This window comes from Chionomys nivalis, chromosome 22 (assembly GCF_950005125.1).
Source record: "Chionomys nivalis chromosome 22, mChiNiv1.1, whole genome shotgun sequence".
In the NCBI taxonomy this organism is placed as follows: domain Eukaryota; kingdom Metazoa; phylum Chordata; class Mammalia; order Rodentia; family Cricetidae; genus Chionomys; species Chionomys nivalis.
In genome coordinates, this window is record NC_080107.1 from 13,662,975 (window position 1) to 13,685,952 (window position 22,978).

Consider the following 22,978-nt stretch of genomic DNA (forward strand, 5'->3'; position numbering starts at 1 on the left):
CTCAATGCAAAGACGACCGAAGAGACGGTGGCCATGCCTTTTATGACTCTGCTTTGGTAGATATCCTTTGCATTGAATTAGTTAATCGAACACTTTGTGCTGTCACACAAAATGTCCTACAGTGTGTTTTAAGACTTTCTGTAAACTATACCCACAGGTCATTACAGTAGTATTTCAGATCTCCGCTCCCAAGCAAACAGAATGAGATCTTTCTTTTCACAGAAAGTATTAGGGTCATTTCTGCAGCAGCCTTCCTACTAAAGGAAATCTATACTTAAAACACGCACACACACACCCACACACACCACAAATTATAGTTGGCTGCATCTGCCGGTTTTCACCAAACCACTACTCAAACGTCCAAGTTGGCCAGAATTATTAGATAGCTACTTCCTCAGGAAAGTTAGGTTAGGTAAAAAAAACGTTTTCTGGGTTCTTATATCCTTTAAGACATTACTAAAAATGTCCACCCTTCCTGAATTCTTCTTGTATTAACAGCAGCCCATGTCCCACCATGCAAACCACAGCACAAGCCCTCTGCCAGCCCCTTCTCACTCCCACCCAAAGTCCTTCAAAAGTTTGCTTCTAAAATACCTCCCTGCTTCCTCAGAGTCCTTTGCCACACCCCTGTGCTCTCCTTTGCCACGCCCCCATGCCCTCCTTTGCCACGCCCCCATGCCGTCTTCCTGATTATAGCCATATCTTTTTTTCTTGTTTTTAGAGGATTCTGATGTCAGTTGAAGGAAAAAAATGGAAAGTAGAATCTTATTAATAACTTTAGCGGCCCCTCTTCATGATGAGGTTTCATCCCGATATGCTCAACGTTAACTGAGAACTGATGTAATGCATCCAACCTGCTGAACGCCCCCACTTAGGCCTGCAGGCCTGAGGCTGCTCAGAATCTTACATTAGCTTACATTGGGCAAAATCACCCGGTGCAAAGATCATTTCGTAACAGAGGACAGTCTCTCATAATATATTGGACATTATACTAAAAGTAAAACACAAAATGGCTATGTGCATATACTATCCCACCACCGTAAAAGGCAAATAATCATCAAGTTGAACAAGCTGTCGATCAGCTTTTGAGCTCCTTCTCTGAGCACTGCGGTGGCATTTCTGGATACCAATGCGTCCTCAAAAAAGCTCTATGGTATAGTATCCGTATTCCCATTTTGCAGATGAGAACAGTAACATTCCAGGTTTCTATGGCCAACAAAGCTAAATCCAAGAATCAGCTTCTGTGAATGGCAAGCTGGCGATCTGGTGATTACGGGCACCTGACAGGGTCACAGTGCCTAGGATTCCACTAACGGATGCTTCTATTTTGGAGACTTCTATTCAGGACACAATTGTGTCTCTCTTTTATAGAAAGTAAAATAAACATTTCTAGGTGATAGGAAGCTTCCACAGCCCCCCAACAACCCGTGCAGGAGCAGGCTATCTATCTCAGCTCTCCTACTCAGTTGTTTTGATTCAGCAGGAAGGAGCCGCAAACAGGGTAAGCGGGCTGAAAAATAGTCTAAAAATAACCCTCTCTTCAGGAAATGCACTCTGCTAATGTTTACCTCGTCCATTAAGGCCTCTGCATCCTTCTGGCTCTTGGCATCAGCGAAGGAAGAGTTGCCAGAGAGTGTTTTAAGCTTCTGTTCCAGGCCTGGAAATAAAAGCACATGCTGGATCACCTTTCACCCAGTCCTAGTCGGGTGGTAACAGGGAACAGTCACCTTTAAAGAGATCCTGAAGGCTCGAAGTGACACACAGGGGATGTGGTGTTATTTCATTTGTATTTTAATAAGTAAAGCTTGCCTGAAGACCAGAACGCAAAACAGCCACGCTAGTCAGCCATACAGGACAAGTAGTGGCGGTACACACTTTTAATCCCAGCCGCCACACTAGTCTGCCCCAGAGGCCAGGCAGTGGTGGTACAGGCCTCTAATCCCAGTGCTGGAGAGGAATATAAGGTGGGATGAGACAGGAACTTGCTCCTTTCAGTCTAAAGATTTCATAGAGGTAAGAGCTCGCTAGTGGCTTGGCTGCTTTGCTTTTCTGGTCTTCAGGCTGAACCCCAGTCTGTCTCTGGGTTTTATTATTCGTGTTCCAGTGGGACTCCCTAAATGGAGGTGGATTGGGTGGGGGAAGGGCTTCTCGGTGTAGCCGTCGTGGGCCTTCACTCAATGGAGATGATTAGCGAACATACAGCTCATTTATCGCTACTCTACTTGGATGAAATTAGAGAAATACCCGTGCTTAAAGGATCTGACAGTATTTTTCAGGATAAGATTTTGAGTTTCCTTTGGCCTATTCCAATAATCCTCACATTTACACGATCCTGCTAGGTTCTTCCCCCGTGTTCCTTTTAGGCCTGCAGCATTTCCTATCTTGGGTTTCCTAGTCACGTCAAAAGAAACCCTGTGATCCACGCCAAGAAACTGGACTGTGAATGTGAGGATGTTTTGTTGTCTGTCCTGCCTTGGGATTAGTTCACGTAATATTTCACCTCTGACTCCCAAGTATAGGATTTGGCGTGAATAACTGTTATAACATTTCAAACATTAGTAAAAGGACAGAAATGAAACCCCCAAATCATGTCTACATCTCACAAATCGTCTCTCATCCCAGTCACTTTGAGAAACAATGAAACCATACATTGCTAAAGCAGAGCAGTGAACTACTTACAAAATTCTCATAAATTGACCAAAGTGTCCTTTTCTACTTTTTTGTCTTCCTTATTTTGGTGTTTTGAGATTGGGGTCTCACTCTATGCTGGACTGGCCTTCAAGTCCCTATGTAGCCCAGCCTGTGTTTCAGCCCACAGCAGTCTTACTGTCTCGAGGGGCAGAGACAGGACAAAAGTGTGAGGCCAGCCTGGTCTGCTCCGTGGAGTGAGTTCCAGGCCAGCCACGGTTCTGGGGCATGAAAATCACACACCTTCTTTGTCCCTTGAGGCCTTTTCGATGTCTTTTTGCAGTCTCAGCAATTTCGGTTTTATCAATGACTTCCGTCTCTCTTTATCCATTGTATTCTTTGGATCTTCTTCCTTTGGAAGGGGAAAAAAATGACATTTAATAACTTAAGGGAAACAAATGAGAGTCACTACTTAGAGTTTTTTCTGAAATTCTCATTATATTTGATGGTTTTTACTCTTATACTGTATTTGCTGGTTTTATTCTTATTCATCATGTTTGATGGTTTTTCAGTCTCACCAGAGAGGGCGAGATTGAAAAATGAAGGTAATATTTGGTTCACGCACATTGTTCTATGTTTTAGGCCTGATTAATAAGGTCACATCCTGTTCACAATTCATCAGCACACAGCTGAGCATTCTATTTAATAAAGCAAAGGATTCTTGGGGGAAGAGATTTTCTATGGTGACTTCGGCTTCTGGATAAATAAATTATTTGCCTGATACCTCATGCTTCATGACATAATTGATATTGATTCAAACTCAAGTCTTTTAATCATCCACCGCAGGACTCTGCATGCCTCAGGTTAGGACTGTGTCAGGAGCGGAGCAAGCGTTCGCTGGATGCTGCGCTGGCTAGCTATCAGGATTACTAGAGCTCGGACGCATACTCAGCCCCAGATTGTGCATTACCTGGTTAGTTCCCCAAGCACAAGGTTAGGAGAAGCAGCCACTCAAGGCCACACGTGTGTGTGCACGCACCAAGGCTGTAGACTGGTGAGGTGAAAGGAGGACCAAGGTCATTCTGCAGGAGAAACAGTGCAAAGAAAGGAAAGAGCAAGAACGGTAGAAGAAAACGGGGGCCTGTATCGGTTAGACGAGAGGTTAGCGCGGAAGCTGCAACGTTTGTGTGGTTTCATTTTGCTTTGTTTCATCTTGAGACAGGATCTCACTATTTGGTTCAGTCTGTCGGGCTTGAACCTACGGCAATCCTCCTGCCTCAGCCTCTCAAGTGCTGGTATTACAGGCATGAGTCACAAGACCTGGCGGTGTATAAGTTCTCATGTGGATTACTTCCGGGTTGGGTGGCAAGAAAACAGTCAAGCTGGTGGGTCAGGAGGTGGCTGAACACGAGTGAACAGCAACCCACAGAGGAAGGAGGGAACTGCTCGGGGAGGGGGGAGGACTAGAATTGTGGGTGCTGGTAGAGAACCTGGCTTTAGAGAAACCTCCACAGAGCGGGGGTCACACAGGATGTAGAATGAGAGCATGATCCCCATAAAAATAGGAGGTTGCTAAAAAGGGTTTCTTTCTGTATCATACAATGGAGGTTTCCCTGTGTCTTTATCACATCCACCTCTTACTCTCTGAGCTTGGCTGTGTTTCCCTCATCGTACCTGTGACACTGAGATATGGAAGAAGGTTCAGGCTGAAGCCGGCAGGTATTCAACCCCTAAACACAAAAATAATACTCCGACCCCAGATTCTCCACCACTGCTTCTGAGAGCTGCCTGGAGTAGAGGCCTTAGCTGCTGTCAGTACTATTAGGTGAGACTTGACTAAGCCCTAAGGACACCTCACTCTAGTCCTAAGATCTCGTTGGAGGAATGCCATCACAATGTGGCTCCCGCACCGGACGTTCTGGGGACACCTAGCATTTAAACGTGCATTACCAGGAATGCCACCTCCTAGCACTTCAATAGAATCCTAGCCAAATGTCCCAGCATAGCCTTATTTTTATTGACAAAGGTGACAGTGGCATTTTAAAACTTTATTACGTTTATTTATTTACAAATGTTTGCAGAGGTCATAGGTCATGGGAGTTAGTTCAGTCCTTCCTACATGTGGCTCTTTGGAATGTGCTTACGGGCAGGGCAGCGACGCCTTCACTCTGCCTGCTATCTTGCCAGCCCCGTGGGGACATCGTGGACATCGTGGCTACCGCTGGTAAGCAAACAGCAGGTGAGGTTTGCTGTCCATTCGCCCATCTGAGGGTTCGCACAATGTTGGAGGAAGGAAAAGACACCTTTCATTTTCATCCCTGTCTTCCCCTTCCTTTCTGCTTTGAACAAACCAACTTGAGGACATGGGGTGTCTCCACATTCTGTCCTTCTTCCCCAAACACTGACCGGGAGAAGGGCAGTACCAAGAGAGGTGTGTCAAGCTGCAATCCTTCAGGCATGGAGTTTACAGAATTGACAAGTAGCTCCACACTGGTCACTGGCCTTCCACGGTAGGAGCTCAGATTACTCTCTGGTCTCGTTTGCTCCTATCTGAGTAAATGTCACGGCACTGGATAAAAGCCAGTTCATACTGCCGGGATGACCGTGAGGTCAGACGCTGGAAGGCTTAGCTTTAAGGATAGCATGGCAATCCTCGTCAGTCATCTGAGACAGATTTAGCCACCATGGTTGAATTCTAGGGCACCCAAGTTTCTCAAAATACATAAATTCCCATGAGCATACCCATTAGAGATGAACCGTCCTAACTCCTGATGCTGCAATGGAACCCTCGAATCCCCAGAATACCTTTATGTTATTGATAAGTTAGGTGATGGAGGCATTTTCATTGCCCTTTGGAAGAAAACGCAGGTGTGTCTAGAAATACCTGCTTAACCAAAGCTGGCAGGGAAGAGCACCCTCCCCTTTCATTCCCGCTGCCTCCCTTTCTGTGCTAAGCAGACAGGGCTGCTAGCAGCACCCTTCACCTTTGCCGAGGTAGGAAAGAAAAGGCTCAATAAAGAAACAGCCGACTGCTTGGGTGACTGTTGGGTGTGGGGGAAAGGTTAGTCTTGTCCGGAGTCAGAGTTCTTTTCCTCTCCCTTCTCCCTCTGTCTCTGCACTCTGAGCAGGAGTACTGGTTCTTGGCTCTGGGTTGGCTGTATATCGAATCCAGCTGGAGGGAATGAGTAGATTGGCTCAGCAGATCAGAGCCCGGTAAGAGCTGGGAGCGAGCTTGGAACCTGGATAAGTCCCAGCAGATAGCACAGGAAAGAGCAGAAGTCATCAACTCTTAGGTATAAGGTGTGTACAGCTCAGGGTTGTACGCTTGACTTCCATGTACGGGAAGGGCCCTGAGCTTATTCACTCCTTGACAGCCAAAAAAGAAGAGAAAAATTTAGGATCCTGGGGCCTGGAGTTCCAAGCATGAAGGCCAGGAGAGACTTGGGGGGTTGGGGAAAGGAGAAGTTTGGTTTTGCTCTTTTTTGTTGTTTGTTTTAGATCAGCTAGCTCCTGGAGGTCAAAGAATTTACTCTGAGAAGCTGAGTGTGTAGCTCACACCTGTAATGCAAACACCCAAAAGACTGAGGACGAGTAACAGAAGCAAGACGACTTGGTCTGCTGAGAGAAACTGGGCCGTTTTCAGCAATAAACACTATCCTGTAGCAGAAACCCCCAAATGGCCTAAGAAGAGGTCTCAGGCAGTTTGGTCCTAATTTTTCAAGGGTAGGAATCTTTAAAAAGTGCCAATTTCCCCCGTGCTCGGGTCTTACATCTCTTCTCCTTTGAGTAAGGGTTGCACTTACTGACTTCTGACACACAGACCATGGCGAGAAGTCTCTGCTGGGACCAGTTACACAGAACTGTGCTTCCTCTATGAGTGCTATGGCTTTGGGTATCTTAAGCCACTCATCCAGAGGGAAGCAGGCTGCTTTGTGTTACCAGAGAGAGATGGAAAATTCACATTACAAAAATTAAATATGTGTGCTGGGCGGTGGTGGCACACACTTTTAATCCCAGCACTCAGGAGGCAGAGACAGGTGGTAGATCTCTGTGAGTTCAAGGCCAGCCTGGTCTACAGAGTGAGACTCCAAAAGCTACAGAGGAACCCTATCTGGAAAAACAAAGTAAAACCAAACAAAAAATTAAATGTGTGTGTGCACGTGCGCGCGCACACACACAAGCATACAGATTCAGAAAGTAGAGATAGAAAGGGAACTATGAGAGCGGAGGACAAGGTGGGAGAATAAAGAGAGCAGTGGAACACATGTGGCCTGGAAGCAGAAGGAAAAGTCTGCTTTGGAGGAGGTAGGAGAATAGCAAGCATGATAAAGAGGAAGAAGGTAAGGCCATGGGGTAAAGTATAATGGCATCTATACATATGTATATATATATATGTGTGTGTGTGTAAATATATATGTGTGTGTGTATATATATATATATAAATGCTGCAGTTGGGATATATTGTATGAGACAAGAATAAAAAAAAGATAAAAAGAAAACAGAAAAAGGAGAGAAAGAAAGAAAGACCCTCAAGTTGAAGTACTGAGAAGATCAGACTTTCAGAAATGAGACATGAGGACTCTTCTTGTTAATGGACTAATCATTGTCATGGGAATGAGTTTGTTCTAGAAGCAAGTTCAATCCTTGCTCTCTCACCCATATGATTCATTTTCCTGTCCTGTTATGATGCATCAAAGAAGATCCTCAACAGACTCAACCACCCAGGACGTCCCAGCCTCCAGAACCATAATCCACCTAAATTTCTAATCTCTGTTAGTTACCAAGTCTGTTGTATTCTGTTCTGGCAGCATGCAAGACGGACCAAGACAAAGCCCCAAGAAGATTCTAAAGCTTAGCCAGCTTTTCAATGAAGTATCGCTGCAGTTGTAACCCACGGATTATTGTTAATGGTTATTTATAACTCTGTGGAAAAAATAACATTTTATTTACAAAAGAAGAGAGTTCCGTCTATGCATGATGACACATGCTTGTAATCCCAGTTCTTGGGAGGATGAAGCAGGGCGATCAAGAGTTCAAAGGTCAGCTGTGGGCTACAGGAGACTGGGTTTGGGGGTGGGGAAGAAGATATTTGCTTTAGAATTGTTTTCACTTGACTTCTCAATGCATGGCCAAGGTGACCTGTGAAGGTCACTTCCTGTCGCTCATACTTACAAAGTAGTCAGTCAGTAGAAACTCGGATTTGTTCTCTGTAGACAGGATTGCAGTTTCTTCCATTAGAGCCTGGATGTCTTTCTCAACATCAACCTTGCTGATGGCACAGTGGATCTGTGTGTGGCACTGTAACACCGAGCAGAGGAGAGTGGGGAGGGTGAGGAACTGTTTCCCTCCATCCTTCTCCCCTCCATCATACACACCAGGAATGGATCCATTTCTGCCACTCACCGTGGTCAGCGTTTGTCCAAAAAGAGAGATGTGTTGGCTGTACTGGTTTAGATTATTACATAAAAGTTGAATCCTTTCCTTCTCAAGCTCCAGCATGCTCTGGAGAGAAGAAGGAAAAAATGAGGAAAGATCAAACATTGGCTTCACAGAGCTGGTCACCCCTCCCACATCGTGAGATACCCTGAGCAAACTGTCCCGATTTGTCTTTCACTACGGTACATCCAAACTGCAGCGCAAGGAGAATCCCAGGGCAGGGATCTGACTTGCTGCCTGTCCCAATACTGCCATTGAAGATGGATTTAATGCCTAAACTTCCCTATGTTCCTCTGCCTGCACACAGCATGGGGGCAGATGCTACAAGTTACCGGCTGTCTGCGAGAAAGGAGAAAAAGAGAAACGAGGGCACTAAGATGCACCTTTGATGTTTTACAAGAGACTAACTCCCACGAAGACCCATCTCCGTCTCCTAGAAATGCTTCTAGACACCAAATACTTCCAAAATTGTTAACAATAGAAGCAAGGCACACAAGAAGCAATGTTCATTCTCTTCAGTTTTTGCTGCGCTGGCCCCAGGGAACTCACAGGGGATCTTGCAGGGGCTGCCTTTTCATTTGATCTGCTTTCAAGCAGAAGATGTATCCTATTTAACTCAGGTTATAGTAATTTGATGTTTGGGTATTGAGGAAGTAGTTACTTTGTTTGTTCCTTGTTTGTATCATGGTAAAGAAGTCTTGCCTTCTGCCCCTTCTTTCCATATATAAAGCGTATGGAAAACACATGCTGGTGGATTCAGAATTCACCGGGTCGCCCTCCCAACTCTCTTCTGTGTCTCTATTTCTTTTGTGTTTCTGTTCTTTCCTGCCTAACATTTCTAATCCACACATCCCCTACCCTAGAACGTACAAACCATTGAGGCTGGACCCCCAACAGATGTCACCCCAACACGGGACTCGACATATGAGTGTTTTGTCTGTACATATGTGTGTATGTCACATGTGTGCCTGAGGACGCATTGTGTTAACCACTGAATCATCTCTCCAGTCCCCACTCTCTAATCTTCAAGAAACCATATGATAAGAGTGGAATCTCTAATTTCAATGAGTTCTTAATGCTAACCTTTATTAGACCTTGGGGATCAGAGTCTATTGATTAAAGGTAAGAACACGGCCTCCTCATTACATGCAGGGTAACAAAAATTCCACAGCTGGATTTTTATGACTTTTAGCTAGCAAGGGTGAATAAGGAAGTGAGGAGCACACGCTTGTTAGCCTTGTTAAGGTTATGCGGATAGCTTCGCTGGCCATTAACATTCTAGAGCAAGTAAGTTACTGGACTCTTGGCTCTCACTTGCGGTTTGTGGCTTTCAGGATGGATGGAGAATTTCAGAAACCGAGGGTAGCTGAAGTGATCAGAGGAGATTTATAGGCCATGTTGGAACAGTGCAGGCTGCAGAATAGATGCCCAGAGGACTGTGAGCTTTGACAGAGATGGCAGGTATCTGGGACAACATTTTCCACAGGTGTTTTTGATAAGGTCAAGACTCTGGGAAAATCAGTGGGTATCGTTGCCCCAAGGAAGAAGGATGACTGGGTATCCAGGCTTTTGGTAAGCAGGCAGGGCAGCACAAAGTCAAAGTTGCCCCTGGCTTGATCAGTTGGTGTCCTCCTACATCCTTGTGCTATTATTTATCTGTTGGACATAGCCACCAACGCTTGCAGTTTGAATTTACATTTTTAGCTGAGATAAGGTTTACATAATATAGGCAGCCTCATTTTAGAGATACAGTTCGCTACTCTGAAAAACATTTGCTTTGCTCTGCAACCCTCATCAGCACCATCTCCCCGCCACTTTTCATCTATACCCATGAAGTAATGACTGTCTGTCCCTGCTCCTCCCGGCCCCTGGCAGGTAGCGTTCCACTTTCTCCCTCTCTAAACTTGACTATTGTAGGTCTCAAACAGGACGAATCATCAAATGTAGCTTTAAAGTCCACCTATGTTGTAGCTGTGCCTTTAAGGGGGAAATGATAACCCAGTGTATTGTATGCTGTGATTTGTTTATTGGTATAGGATCATTTTAATGTGTCTTCAAATGGAAGCAGCCAAACAGTCAACCGCAACAAAACACCTCTGTACCACCAGGAATACAGATCCTCCCCCCATCCCGGACATTTTGATGGGAAGCCGGCGGTTGCGCCCTCATAGCCACCTGATTAGATAGCTACACCATTTTTTGTTAGTCGAGAGAGCCCAGTGCCTCTGCAATTGCCAGTCTCTCCTGAGACTTCCCCTAAAATCACAGGCATCAGCAAATTGAATGTGACCAATTGTCCTTCTGCCTTCCCAATAAAGAATTAAAGACACAGAGGAATAGCCTATCAAACAGATTAGTAGATTTAAAATTTCTCCTAACAAACATGCAAGACAAATGCAGTTCATTGGTTTGGATCACCTTTAAAAGGAAAAAAGAAGTCCTTATTCTACTTTTAAAAACCTAGAAATTGGTTGTTGCAGTCTAGCAATGCAGGCAAAGGATGTGGACGTGGGGAATAAAAATCAGGCTTCGAATACACGGAACTCTAGGGAGTCGCTGTTTCTTTACATTGATAAGCACAGAACCAAAGCATCAATCTGAGATTAGAATAACTGGTGTCCTTTTGTAGAGATGGGGATGTTTAACAGCTTTAATTACATTTCAGGGAAATCATTAAAATGATTTGTGTTTGTTCACGAGAAGAGGCAGAAATGAATTCCTCTGTGCAAAGGGGAAAATCCATATCTCATTTAATGAGTTATTGCTTCCTGGCGTCTTGTTCTTTCTGCACAGAAATGGTTGATGGAGAGACAAGGCATTCTGGAGGGCCTCCAGCTGTTTGACAGCACAGGGGAAGGAAGCGTGGTCAGAGAGTTACCAAGGGATGGCAGATTGAGAGCCTGTCTGGGCTCGTATAATTCGCCTTCTTCAATTATTCTCTTCAGTTTCTGCTGCTCTGGCCTCAGGGAACTCACAGGGGATCTTGGAGGGGCTGCATTTTCATTTGATCTGCTTTCAAACAGAAGGTGTATCCTACTCGTTCCATAGCGGGGACTTCAAGCTATAGTATGCCTAGAAGTTACCTGGACCCTTCCTAGCATCATCCAGAGGCTAATTTTAACAGGCACTCTGTGCTTTGAGACACTATCTTAAAGTCACACACACACACATATACACACACACACATACGCACACGCATGTACACACACACGCACACATACACACACTATACATTCTAAAGACTATTATAGTAACTGTTTTAAACATTTTTTAAAGCTTAGAACACATAGACAAAAGTGAAACAAAAATATTTAAGTTCTTACCAACCAGAGTTGCTTATTGTTTCATATGATTATACTGGCTACTTTTGGGTTTGGTTTGGTTTGGTTTTGTCAACTTGGTATAAGCTAGGGTCATCTCAGAAGAAGGAAGGTTAATTGAGAAAATGCGCCCATCCAATTAGTGTAGAGGCAAACCTTTGGGGGCATTTTCTTGATTACTGATAAAAGTGGGAAGACCCAGCCCGCCGTAGGTGGTTTCGCCCTTGCGGACGTAGTTCTGGTCTGTATAATGAAGCAAGCCCTAGAGAGAAAAACCGTAAGCAGAGTTCCTCCATGGTCTCCACCTGAGTTACTGCCTCTAGGTTTCTGCCTGGGTGTCCTCCAATGATGAATCATAACTTGTAAGCCAAATAAACCCTTTCCCCCTCAAGTTGCCATCCTGTTTTATTATGGCAATAGGAACCTAGCTGGGACAATGGTAATGTTTGTGTTGACTTGCAGAGTTCAGCAAAGCTGCGCTTCTATATCTGAAGTAGATTTAGGACTGGAAATGGTTATATTGCTTTCTCAGGAGTCACTCACAAGCGGAATGGCTGTGCATTGCAGCCCTGCGGTATTCCCACCAGGAGTTCCCTCTCCCTGGTTCAGCCCAGGTCTGGACACTCTATTTACAGACGTATCAACTCGATATGCATCAGGTGTGAGTTGAAACCTCTCTACGTGGATGTATAAATGATTTGTTTTTCCGTAATATCATTGTTTTGAGGCTAATTACTATTTAAATATAGGCTTGGTTTATTTGTAGCTGGAAATTGGCCTACTTTATGAATTAGAGCACATTTTAAGAGTTTTCTATGGGCAGGCATGAAGACGGAGTGCAATGATTTCTCACCATCTAATTATAAACTATCTTGCAATAAATATTCTTATACCTCAGTATTGAAGTACAGGTTAAACTTTTCTTCAGGATGGACCCCTACATGGGAACTTCTATATTATGGGCAAAGCCACTTTTCTGTTTTCTCAGATACTGTTAAATATCTCATTACAAAGCTTCAAGAGTTTAATTTTCTAACATCCTTGCTAATACTAGATATTCTCACTCCCTAATTTTGACACATGACTGTCTTTTCATGTGCTTAGCTGTGATTTTGAGTTTTCCCTTTGCAATTTGTGTGTTCATATCTTTGCCTATTTTTGTCAATTTGACACAATTTATTCCTTTACAAAAAGATTTTTTTTTAAAAAAAATTATGTGTGTGGGTATGGTGCCTGCATATATGTATATAAACCACACAAATGCAGTGACTGCAGAGACCCGAAGAGGGTGTCAGACTCACTGGGCCTGGAATCACAGATGACTGTGAACTGACATGCAGGTGCTGAGAATTGAACCAGGAGCCTCTGGAAGAGCAGCCAGTGCTCTTAACCACAGAGTAACCGCTCCATCTCACAGAATTCAGAATTCCTCCTCTGTGTATCTCTATGTTACCAACGATCACTTTTAAGGTTTTGAGTTAGTATCTTTTTTGTTGTTATATATTACTTGTCTAACAAATGCCCAAAGCAGAAAACTCCATACATGAACACTGAGTCTGCTGAAATTCCAGTCTGAATCTCTAACACCTAAGTCTTAATTTACACTCTACTTGGATAGAACTTCTTTGATGTTAGCTTAGACTCCATTGAGAATTAGGAGCAGAAACCCTGGCTAATGGTGCACATGAACTCTCACTGGTAATTGTGCTCATGGAGAGATGGAAACAAGGAGCGGGAAGGCGGACTGTCTAACGCCATACTACAAATGAGCATCAGAGCTCGGAGAGAAAGCAGATCTCGAGAATGCGGAGCCAATCAGAGCTAAGAAAGAAGGCAGATCTCATGAATACAGAGCCAATCTTCACTCCCAAGGTTACACAAATGACCTGGGGAGAGGAAAACTATGAACGCTGGACGTACCTTGTAGCAGCTCTCCAGCGTGCTCTCCCATTTCAGTCTAGTAGAATAGCCGGCCAGGTTTTTTTGGTAGTAACTTTCATCTTCCTTTTCCAACTTCTCAGTGGATTTTTTCAGTTTGTTGAGGAGCTAAAGTCAAATATCAGAGTCACACAGTCATCGGTATATTTACAAGAGAGCTCTTGGCATACCATGAACCACATGTGGCCCAGTGTTCCTCAGCTTCAGCTCTCTATAAATGATAGTTACCGCAGAAGACAAAACCTAGGTTTTTTTTTTTTCTGAAACTATTAAAGGACATTCAATGTCCTCTCAATAAACCTCCAGTTTTGTGTTTGAAGAAACTGAATTTTAACTGAATCCTCAAACATGAAGTGATCTGTCCACATCCCTCACATTAAGGCCAAATGACTGAATTTGACGATTTACAAAGGAGGTCCGAGAACCCCACCTGCAATCTACTGGCACATCCTATGGTTTTCTCCTTCCTTCCCAGTGTGAGCAGAGACTTGTTGACTCATAGAAATTTCAAACCTATTTCCATGATGGGGAACCGAACCGTCGTTATACAGCTAGAAGCAGAATTTTGGAATGAGGCACCATGGATCAGAAGTCTTATTTCTGTCGCAGGAGAAGTGACCTCACTTTCATGGGCTACAGAGACTGTTTTGCATCTCTGATGGGGATGACTGCGCCCACTTCACTGAGTGGTTAGGAGGATTCAATATAGTAATACATGTGAGATACATAGCGCATCATGTATCTGACACCATTACAACACTAAGCCTGAGATCCGTCCCCATGTTAGCTTCTCGTTAAAGACATGTGGTTTCCTTTCATTTTGCTCTCCAAGGATCTGCCCCTCATAAACAGTCCCCTCTATGACATCTGCTTTCTGATTACTAAGTCTTTGGGAAATCAAGTCAATGTCGAACTCCCTGAACCACAATCGCTGAAACGACTAATGGAAATGTCCAGACAAGCAATTCCATTTCTGAGAAATGAGGATTTGGATTGTACAAATGATTCACAACTTTCATGTCCTTAGGTATGAACTGGTATTTATAAAGTAGCAGCTTCGGGGCTGGAGAGATGGCTCAGTGGCTAAGAGCACTGGCTGCTCTTCCAGAGGTCCTGAGTTCAATTCCCAGCAACCACATGGGTGGCTCATAACCATCTGTAATGAGATCTGGCGCCCTCTTCTGGCGTGCGGGCATACATGGAGGAAGAATGTTGTATACATAATAAATAAATCTTTAAAAATAAATAAATAAATAAATAAATAAATAAATAAATAAATAAATAAAGTAGCAACTTCTAGGGCCCCCAGTAGAGATAGATAGTCAGTCGTTAGCTAGCTCTGTAATGGGCTAGCTGCAGGTCCTCAGGTGGCTCTCATGCACCCTCCTGGTGTTAGCAGTTTAGAAGTTTCAAGGGCAGGCTTTTTTTATTATTATTATTTTATGACTGACCCTCTTTATGTTTAAGGACGTTTTGACTAATGTTACAATAATGGAGAACATCCATTCAAGAGGCTGAATACTAAGACTGTTCTCTTTATTATTCCAGTCAATACACTGCTGCTCCGTGATGTATGACCTATACCAGGCACATTCAGTTTTGCATTCCAGGGGTAATGAGCCACATCTATCTGCAGAAACACGAGCTTGTGAATTTTAACCTGATAACAATATAGTGCCCTGATATGGGAAAGAATTGATGAGCCCAGAGGACCTAGAAAGAACAGTCAGAGATAATGACCAACAGGAGGGAAGGTCAAGTCAGTGAAGGCCTTGCTGGGCCACGTATCAGAGAGTAACCCAGATTGTGAAGTCACTAGACAGCCTTCAGAGGCTTTTCAGAAGAGAATGAATGTAGATGACTTTAGCTTCAGGAAAGTCACCATGCATGTGAGTGACAGTAAGAGCCAACACTAAAGGCAAAGGGGCCCACTTGTTAGTTCCAGTAATCCAGGCGAATGATGAGTGTGCCTTGGTGCATGGTGTCAGGGAGATGGGGATGTCAACAAATGGGGATGTCAGCACATCCAAGAAGCAATTGGTTTAAGGGCTAGAATCGGAATGGTACACCAGCTAAAGATGTGCAGAGACCTAGAAGATGCAAGGGAAAAGACTTAGGTAGAAAGAGATGATTTCTAGAGGTGCCAGGAGACAGTTTAGAGACAGATATGGCTAGAGACATAAAGACATAAATTTAGGCATTGTCCATGTAGAAATGAGAGTTGAAGTCTTGGGAGTATATACGTTGAGAATCTATTATTTATTGAGTGCCTGATATTGAGAATCTTTTGTTGGACACTGGAGACACAACAATGAATTAAACAGACGGGCCCTGGGAATAAATCCTCAGGTACAGCAATATATAAGGGCCAAGTGGGAAAAAAATGACATCCATAAAGGAGGCAAAGATAAAATATCCAGAGATGTAAGGGGACCAAGAATGGGATACTGATAAAGTTAAAAGAAGAGACTGCCTGCAGAAGGGGAGATAAATGATTTACAGTGCTTCTAAGAAGTTTGTGGGGTAGCTTGAGGAATGAACAAGGAAGTGGAGACAGAGCGCAGACAACCCTTCAAATAAATCTTAGTGTAGCAGAGAGAGAGAGTGGAATGGGTAGGGTCATGAAAACTTCCCTCTGACTCTTCCTGCTCTCCCAAGGCAGGAGGTGCATTGGAGGAAGTGGACGAGCGTCTCCAAATTGGAGTGTTGAATTTTAACTTCTCTACATCATTGCATTAGAAACTGGAGTCTTTGGGAAGCATCCCAAGAGTAGAGCTCTCATGAATGAGATCAACGACCTTAGGAGAGGAACCCAGAGCTCTCTCCTTGCCTTATGAGGCTATGAAGAGATGACTGAAGTCTTGGCCCTCACCAGAATCTGACCATGCTGGCTCCTGATCTCTAGAATCATGGCAATTTCGACTGTAAAGAAGTTCAGTAAGATGTACGCACCAGGCAAGTGTTTGAGTGGCTTCCTTAAACTAACTGTGTGACATTTTTATCTGTGTGTTAGTTAAAGTCATTTTACTTAGGTTTCTGTTTTAAAGGTTATGAGAAATAGACCCTGTGGTGCCAGCTGCCCAGGCTATGGTAACTTCTTATAGCTGCTCACACAGACCAAGATAGACCTAGGAATTCAGAAGACTGATGGGAAGAAGCATTGTGGGGCAGGAGGGGGTTGTCTAAGACAGGACAAGTCGGGTAATCACCAGAGGGTCTGGGAGGCAGGTAGCTATAGTCTCAGAACACGGGATGAACTGGGCTCTCCCTTGCACATTTGCAGTTAAAAGTGAGTAGTGACTTAAGTCCTCTGGGAGTGGGTGGGAAGGACAGAAGTGGGAAAAAGATGGGGTCTAAGCTCGCTTCTGCTTCCTGGAGAATTGGGATTGCTAAGCAGGAAAACAGGAAGAACTGCCTAGCAGCAGTGCTGATGATAGAGCATTTCCATGTGCGTGAGAAATGAAGGCCGGGTCTGGTGTTCACTTTAAACAAACAAACAAACAAACAAACAACAACAAAACAGATCTAATTTAAGCAGTGACTATGGGAGGGACCTATGATGTCATCACAGGCAAAGGCCACGGTCACAGGCCCACTGTAGGAAGGTGGGGGACGGCACCGCAGACTTTCACCCCCAGGGAAGCTGCTACCGAAGAAAGCAGAAATGCACCCCTCAGCTGCACCAGTTTTTTTTTTTTTTTTTTTTTTTTGGTTTTTTGGAGACAGGGTTTCTCTGTGGCTTTGGAGCCTGTCCTGGAACTAGCTCTGTAGACCAGGCTGGTCTCGAACTCACAGAGATCCGCCTGCCTCTGCCTCCCGAGTGCTGGGATTAAAGGCGTGCGCCACCACCGCCCGGCTGCACCAGTTTTTCTGTTGCTGCTGTTGCTTGACATCAAGGAAGAATAGCTTCTGATGAGGGTAGGAAGGCTGGGGCATGTCCTGCTGCTGAGATCTTTACATATATGAATTAGCTTCCTCCGTGGCTGCTTGTTATCCAGCACAGTTTTGAACTGCGAAGACGGGCATGTGAAGAGATAAGGATCTTCCAGATCTTGCTAACGATGCATTTAAGTTACGCAGCTGACGATTTTTTCAGATGAAGTGATCGTCACTCGCCATGACAGTTTCCCTTTCCCTTTTGAGGACTGTGATGGTACCGGCTGCTTTCCTTGGGGGGTCTTCACGTTAGAGAAAGTGTGCTCCAATATGGAGCACATCCTACAGAAGCTGGGCTAGATAATCTTTTGAGGTAGAGCCCAATATTAGTTGTGTTCATTTTTTTGTCTAAGAACAGAGTTGTCAAGTTTACACTTATTTAACCCGTGACTCAGTGCTGCGGCCTACACATGGACGGTTATGGATTCCGAAGAGGCTTGGGAGAATGGGGGGGGGGGGGTTCCTGCCACAGGAGGGAGCTGCAGCGGGGCCTCACAAAGACCTTCCCTTCCAGCATCACGGAACTCGGGGCCCATTAGCAAATGTCTGGCTATGTGGATCTACATGTGTCACCTGGCTTCAGTTAAGTTAACAATGACGTGCGCACCAAAGTCTTTAAAACATTTCTGCCAGGAGTGCTTGATCGCTTCCACTAAGAAACGAAACATGAAGAGGAAACAACCTCATCTCGGTGGACGTTTTCTTCTGCTCATGGTTATGAATACATGATTGCTCAGAGGGAAAAGAAAAATCTGGGTGATGTAGGAAGATATGACAAGAACTTGATGTAAAATGTAATTACTTACTTTTTTTTTAAAGATTTATTTATTATGTATACAACTTTCTGCCTCCATTTATACCCACACGCCAGAGGAGGGCGCCAGATCTCTTTACAGATGGTTTTGGAGCCACCATGTGGTTGCCGGGAATTGAACTCAGGACCTCTGGAGGAGCAGACAGTGCTCTTAACCACTGAGCCATCTCTCCAGCCCATTACTTACTTTCTTAATAGTTCAAATTGCCAAGATGAATGGTGGAAAAGTAAATTTATATTTACTGTGATTCATACTTTTTCCTTGAGGGTATATTTTATTTGCATACTTACTTGATGATTATTTCCTAGTTATATGAACATACCATGGTTAGCTAACCATCTAAAATGCCATTTTATCTTTCTCTCATCTTATAATCATTTCTACTTTTCATTTTATAGTGCTCACAACATATTAATGTAATATGCAAAGTGTTATAAATAGTAGCCCATAAACATAAAGGATATATATTTACTTATTTGGAGAGGGAGCTGAGATTTTTTAAAAAATAAGAGTCTATATCAAAACTGTGGACACTGTAAGTCTAATATGCCATGTCCGTGATATATTTCAAAAATCTTATGTGAACCACAGGTGACTTTGAAATCCCTTTTCATGCCTGACCAACCTACAGATCCCTACAGAGGATGAGCAAGCCAGTTCTCTATATTCCTGCAGAGGGTAGGAAGCCACATGTCTAAGCAGCGTGCTCCTGCAACCAAGACGGCTCACCTTCTGCTTCTCCTTCTGGGACACGGATTGCTTGGAGCTTTCTACAAGGTGGAAAAGTGCTTCATGCTTCTTTGTACTCACCATTAATTTTTTCTTAGCCTAGAGACAGAAACATACAAGTAAGAGAAGGAAACAAAGCAGAAAGAAGCAGAAATGGCCATTTAGAGAAAAGCTCTTCCATTTTGGAATGAGCTCTGTTTGTGAATGACTGTGAGATTTGACTTCTTTGTTCCCATCCTTTATCTCAATATCTGCCCCAAATACTACAGCAGCAAATATTTTGATAGGGAACCACTGTGCATTTTGTCACGATATTGGGTACTATGTGCAAGAGAGTTAGACATTTGCTAATTGACCTTGAACTCATTCTTTTGGGGCCTTGGCTTCCCGAGCGTTGGAAATGTAGGCCTGCACCATCAAGCTCAGACTGAGAGTTCAGAATACAAAATGAAACAATGTATGGGAGGGGGTAGGTGGAGGGAATCAGCGGTAATGCCTATGCCTACGTCCTTCCTTGAAACCTGTGACGACCCTATGAGAGGAAGTTCAAGGCACAAGCCGCTTATATAGCCCCTCTTTTAGCTCAGTCACGTGCCTGATGATAAATGGGTGTGAGTCGAGAGTACTTGGTCCTTCAGAATTTGCAATTTTATCTCCCAAGCAGGCTGCACGTCAGGACTGACAGGCGAAGCCTCTTCTTGCATTGAAACGAGCGAGGAAATGATTACAACTCAAGAATTCCATGTGATCTAATGACTTTGTCATTCTTCACAAAACAATAAAATCATTTAATTTAGAAAAACAACTTATTAGGAACTGGGGAATAATAGGAGGTGGGTTTTTTCTTTTTTGTTCTTTGAAACAGTTATAGAACATTGTCTCTAACCTTTGATCTATTAATAGTATTTGATCTATTGTTTCCTGTGAGAACTCAGAGTTTACAGATAATTGGTTTTTCAAAACAAACCTTTTAAAAAAAACTCAGAAAATCAAAAGCAAAATTAAAAAAAAAAACAAGTGTTTAGATACTTTTTTTGGACTTTGAGATGGGTTCTCAATGTGACTCTCTTTATCAGTACATCTACCACAAGGGTAGGAACTTGTTTGTCTAGAATAGTTCTCATGTTGGTCTCTGGAGTCTTCGATATCAGCAGAAGCTTCAGAAACAAGCCTGGGGCCAGCTGCTTCTGAGGGCATCTCTGGTTATTTGATATAGGCGGCTGTTTACTTGTGAAGGTTCTTTGGGGTCATTAACAATAGGAGATGTAAAGGAAGGGTTCAACTCTTGGAATGCACATCTTCTTCAAGGACATGATTGGGTTTTCTTAGTGGATTCCTCAGTCTCTCATCCTTTTGACTCAAAGCAGTTCCTACACAGGATTATTCTAATCTTCTGTACATATGGACCTCATCTGCTGTTTCTATAGCTTAAGAACCAGCAATGGAGTTCTCTAGCTTCTTACATTGAATCAAAACTTATCTAGAAGATTCATGTGCTGTTTCCTGCATTTGTAATCTAGCCAACTAAGTTTTTAAGTAATTGGAAATGAGGAGCGAGCCTTAGTGTAGCCCGTGTGCTCTTGTAGAATTAACACGTGTGTTCCCTTTGACATCAGCACAGTCCTTACCATGCCCTCGCAATAGCAAGGTAGAGATCACTAGCACCCTGTACAAATGAAAAACCCAAGCAGTGTTTGTTACTTCGCCTACATGTCAAACTCCACAGAGAGGCAGCCAATATAATACGATGGAAAAGAGCAGTGACTCCAGAGCCCAAGAACTTCTAAGACTTCGTGGTTTAACCATTAACCAGTTTCAAACCCTTGGAAATAACCTTGACAGTCCAAAGTCACGTGATACCTTGGTTGGTATGATGACTGAACATACAAACAGGCAGCTCTTGGCACATAAATATTGCCATGTAAATATTAACCATAAGCCATACCCATATTTCAAGTCATCCTCTGCTTTGGATTAGTTGAATGATGCATCTATATAACAACTCAGGGGAGTTATTTTCTCTTCAATAGGTACATTGAAAAGTATTAGGACACACCAGTACATGTGTCCAAAAGTAAAGAAGTCCCATCCTAAGAGCTGCGTTTGTGAAAAAGTGGTTTATGTATACTTGCCTTAATTTGCTGATTCCAGTTGTTAATAACAAGATTTGCCGTCTTTTCAACTTCATTATCAAGCTATGGAAAAGAAAAACAGAATGAAAAAATGTTGCTTTCTTGCTTAGTCAGTGTTATTAATTAAATATCTATGGATACCAAAACTCAGAGATCAAAGCCTATTCCTGCAACATCATAGCATTTAGAGGTGGGACTCTGGGAAGTGGGAGGGGCATGAGAGTGGAGCCTCATATGGATCTGAGTTTGTGATGGTTTGAAGCCTTGTACGGATCTGAGTCTGCGGTGGTTTGAAGGAGAATGGCCCCAGAGGCTCTTGCTTCTTGATGTCTGGTCCCTAGTTGGTGGAATGTTTGAGTAGGTTTAGGTGGTGTGGCCTTGCTGGAGGAGCATCACTGGCAGTGAACTTTGAGATCTCAAAAGCCCAAACTAGGCCCTGGTCTCTCTCTCTCTCCCTCCCTCCCTCTGAACAGGAGATAATGGGGACCGATAATTGGAGGATCATGATGTCAACTACCCAATGTGTTGTAATAAATTGTAATAGTGCTAATTAATTTATGGCATTAAATGTAGTTATCTTATTATTATATGGTATGTAAAACATTTTTTGTTTGTTTTTCGAGATAGGGTTTTTCTGTAGCTTTGGAGCCTGTCCTGGAACTAGCTCTTGTAGACCAGCTTGGCCTCGAACTCACAGAGATCCGCCTGCCTCTGCCTCCCAAGTGCTGGGATTAAAGGCATGTGCCACCACCACCCTGTGTAAAATATTTTATAATTAATGAAATATAGATTTGCTTTGAGTTTTCCTAAAGTTGCTGGCAAAAGTAGATGATTATATTTACTCTCTACTACCTTAGGTAAGACATCCATTCTGGTGGAACACAAGCATACACACACACACAAACACACACACACACACAAACATTGATTCTATTTAATGTGTTTATATTTCATTTATTTCCATTTCTCTTCCATCTGAGTTTTCCCAGTTCCTTTAGCTCTTTAGACTTATAAACAACTTGACCCACACCCCCCACCTCCAAGACTATCTTTTCCTTTTGCAAGGATGGCCTGCTAAGCCTCAGGCACTTTGTACCTGTGCCTGACCCTGATCCCACCCCATGGGAGCACAGCAGTGTTAACAGCTATGCTAGTTGTCTGGAAGCATTGTCTAAAGCACTAACCACAGTGATACGCTGAGAAGGAGGGGGGAGGACACAGTGAAATTGTCCTAGAAGAAAGAGTGCATGCCCGGAGCAGAAGACACGCTGAAGACAACCAGCTGTTCTCAAGAGGCATGCCTAATGCCTCCCTTTAGTCTTAAGACTACTCGAGAGTTGTAGCTATTATTACCAAATCTCACGTTGGTAAGTAGAAAAGTATCTTTTGGAACAAATTTGCATATGGGACTTGGGTGGAGTTCAGTGATAGAGTTTATAAAATAGAATAGACCATTTAAAAAGAACCAAAGAAATTGAAAATAACCTCTAATTTTACCATCTCAAAGTAATTCTTGTTAACATTTTGGGAAGGATCTTGGAGCTGAGATCCTATTACTCATTAGATTTCTTTCATTTTGTGTTTTCATTTAATATCATATGTGGAACTTGCTAGCCTAGAAGGCACAGAGATTCACCTTCCTCTACCTTATCAGAGTGTTTCGCTTGTTTTTTAGGAACATTTTATTATGCCTAGGGCTTTGAGCATGCATACGTAGCAAGTGGTTTTATTTATTTATTTGCCACTGATTTATACTCAGCCTTAGAAATCTTCCTTCTAAGAGGAAAGAGAAGCTCTGACTCACCGATTTTCTCTTCTTTTCTTGCATACTCAGGACCTGATGTGTTGGCTTTATTGCTTCCGACTCAATCGCTTTGCCAAGTTTTCTGGAAACAGAACATAAGGGTGCCCAGTCTCGTCCTGGGTTTCCATCCTCTGCCCGAATGCATTTTGGGGTAGATGAGTTGCAAGTCATAGCTAATCTGTTTCGTGCAAGTCTGAAGTGGAATATTGGCCCCCACCCACTGGAAATGTGTGGCACCCC

General features: G+C 43.4%; 1 protein-coding gene across 2 annotated transcripts in view; it reads right to left on the reverse strand.

Annotated features, from left to right (window-relative positions):
• The window catches only part of Nostrin (nitric oxide synthase trafficking), a 50,587-nt gene that overhangs the window by 5,514 nt on the left and 22,095 nt on the right, over positions 1 to 22,978 (reverse strand). For both annotated transcript variants that reach the window (XM_057755220.1, XM_057755221.1), the window contains 8 exons: positions 22,739 to 22,820; positions 20,935 to 20,997; positions 18,803 to 18,901; positions 13,305 to 13,430; positions 8,032 to 8,130; positions 7,801 to 7,926; positions 2,932 to 3,040; positions 1,569 to 1,657 (listed from right to left, as the gene is read on the reverse strand). In XM_057755220.1, coding sequence (XP_057611203.1) covers positions 1,569 to 1,657; positions 2,932 to 3,040; positions 7,801 to 7,926; positions 8,032 to 8,130; positions 13,305 to 13,430; positions 18,803 to 18,901; positions 20,935 to 20,997; positions 22,739 to 22,820 — 793 coding nt within the window. The remainder of the gene's footprint in view (positions 1 to 1,568; positions 1,658 to 2,931; positions 3,041 to 7,800; positions 7,927 to 8,031; positions 8,131 to 13,304; positions 13,431 to 18,802; positions 18,902 to 20,934; positions 20,998 to 22,738; positions 22,821 to 22,978) is intronic.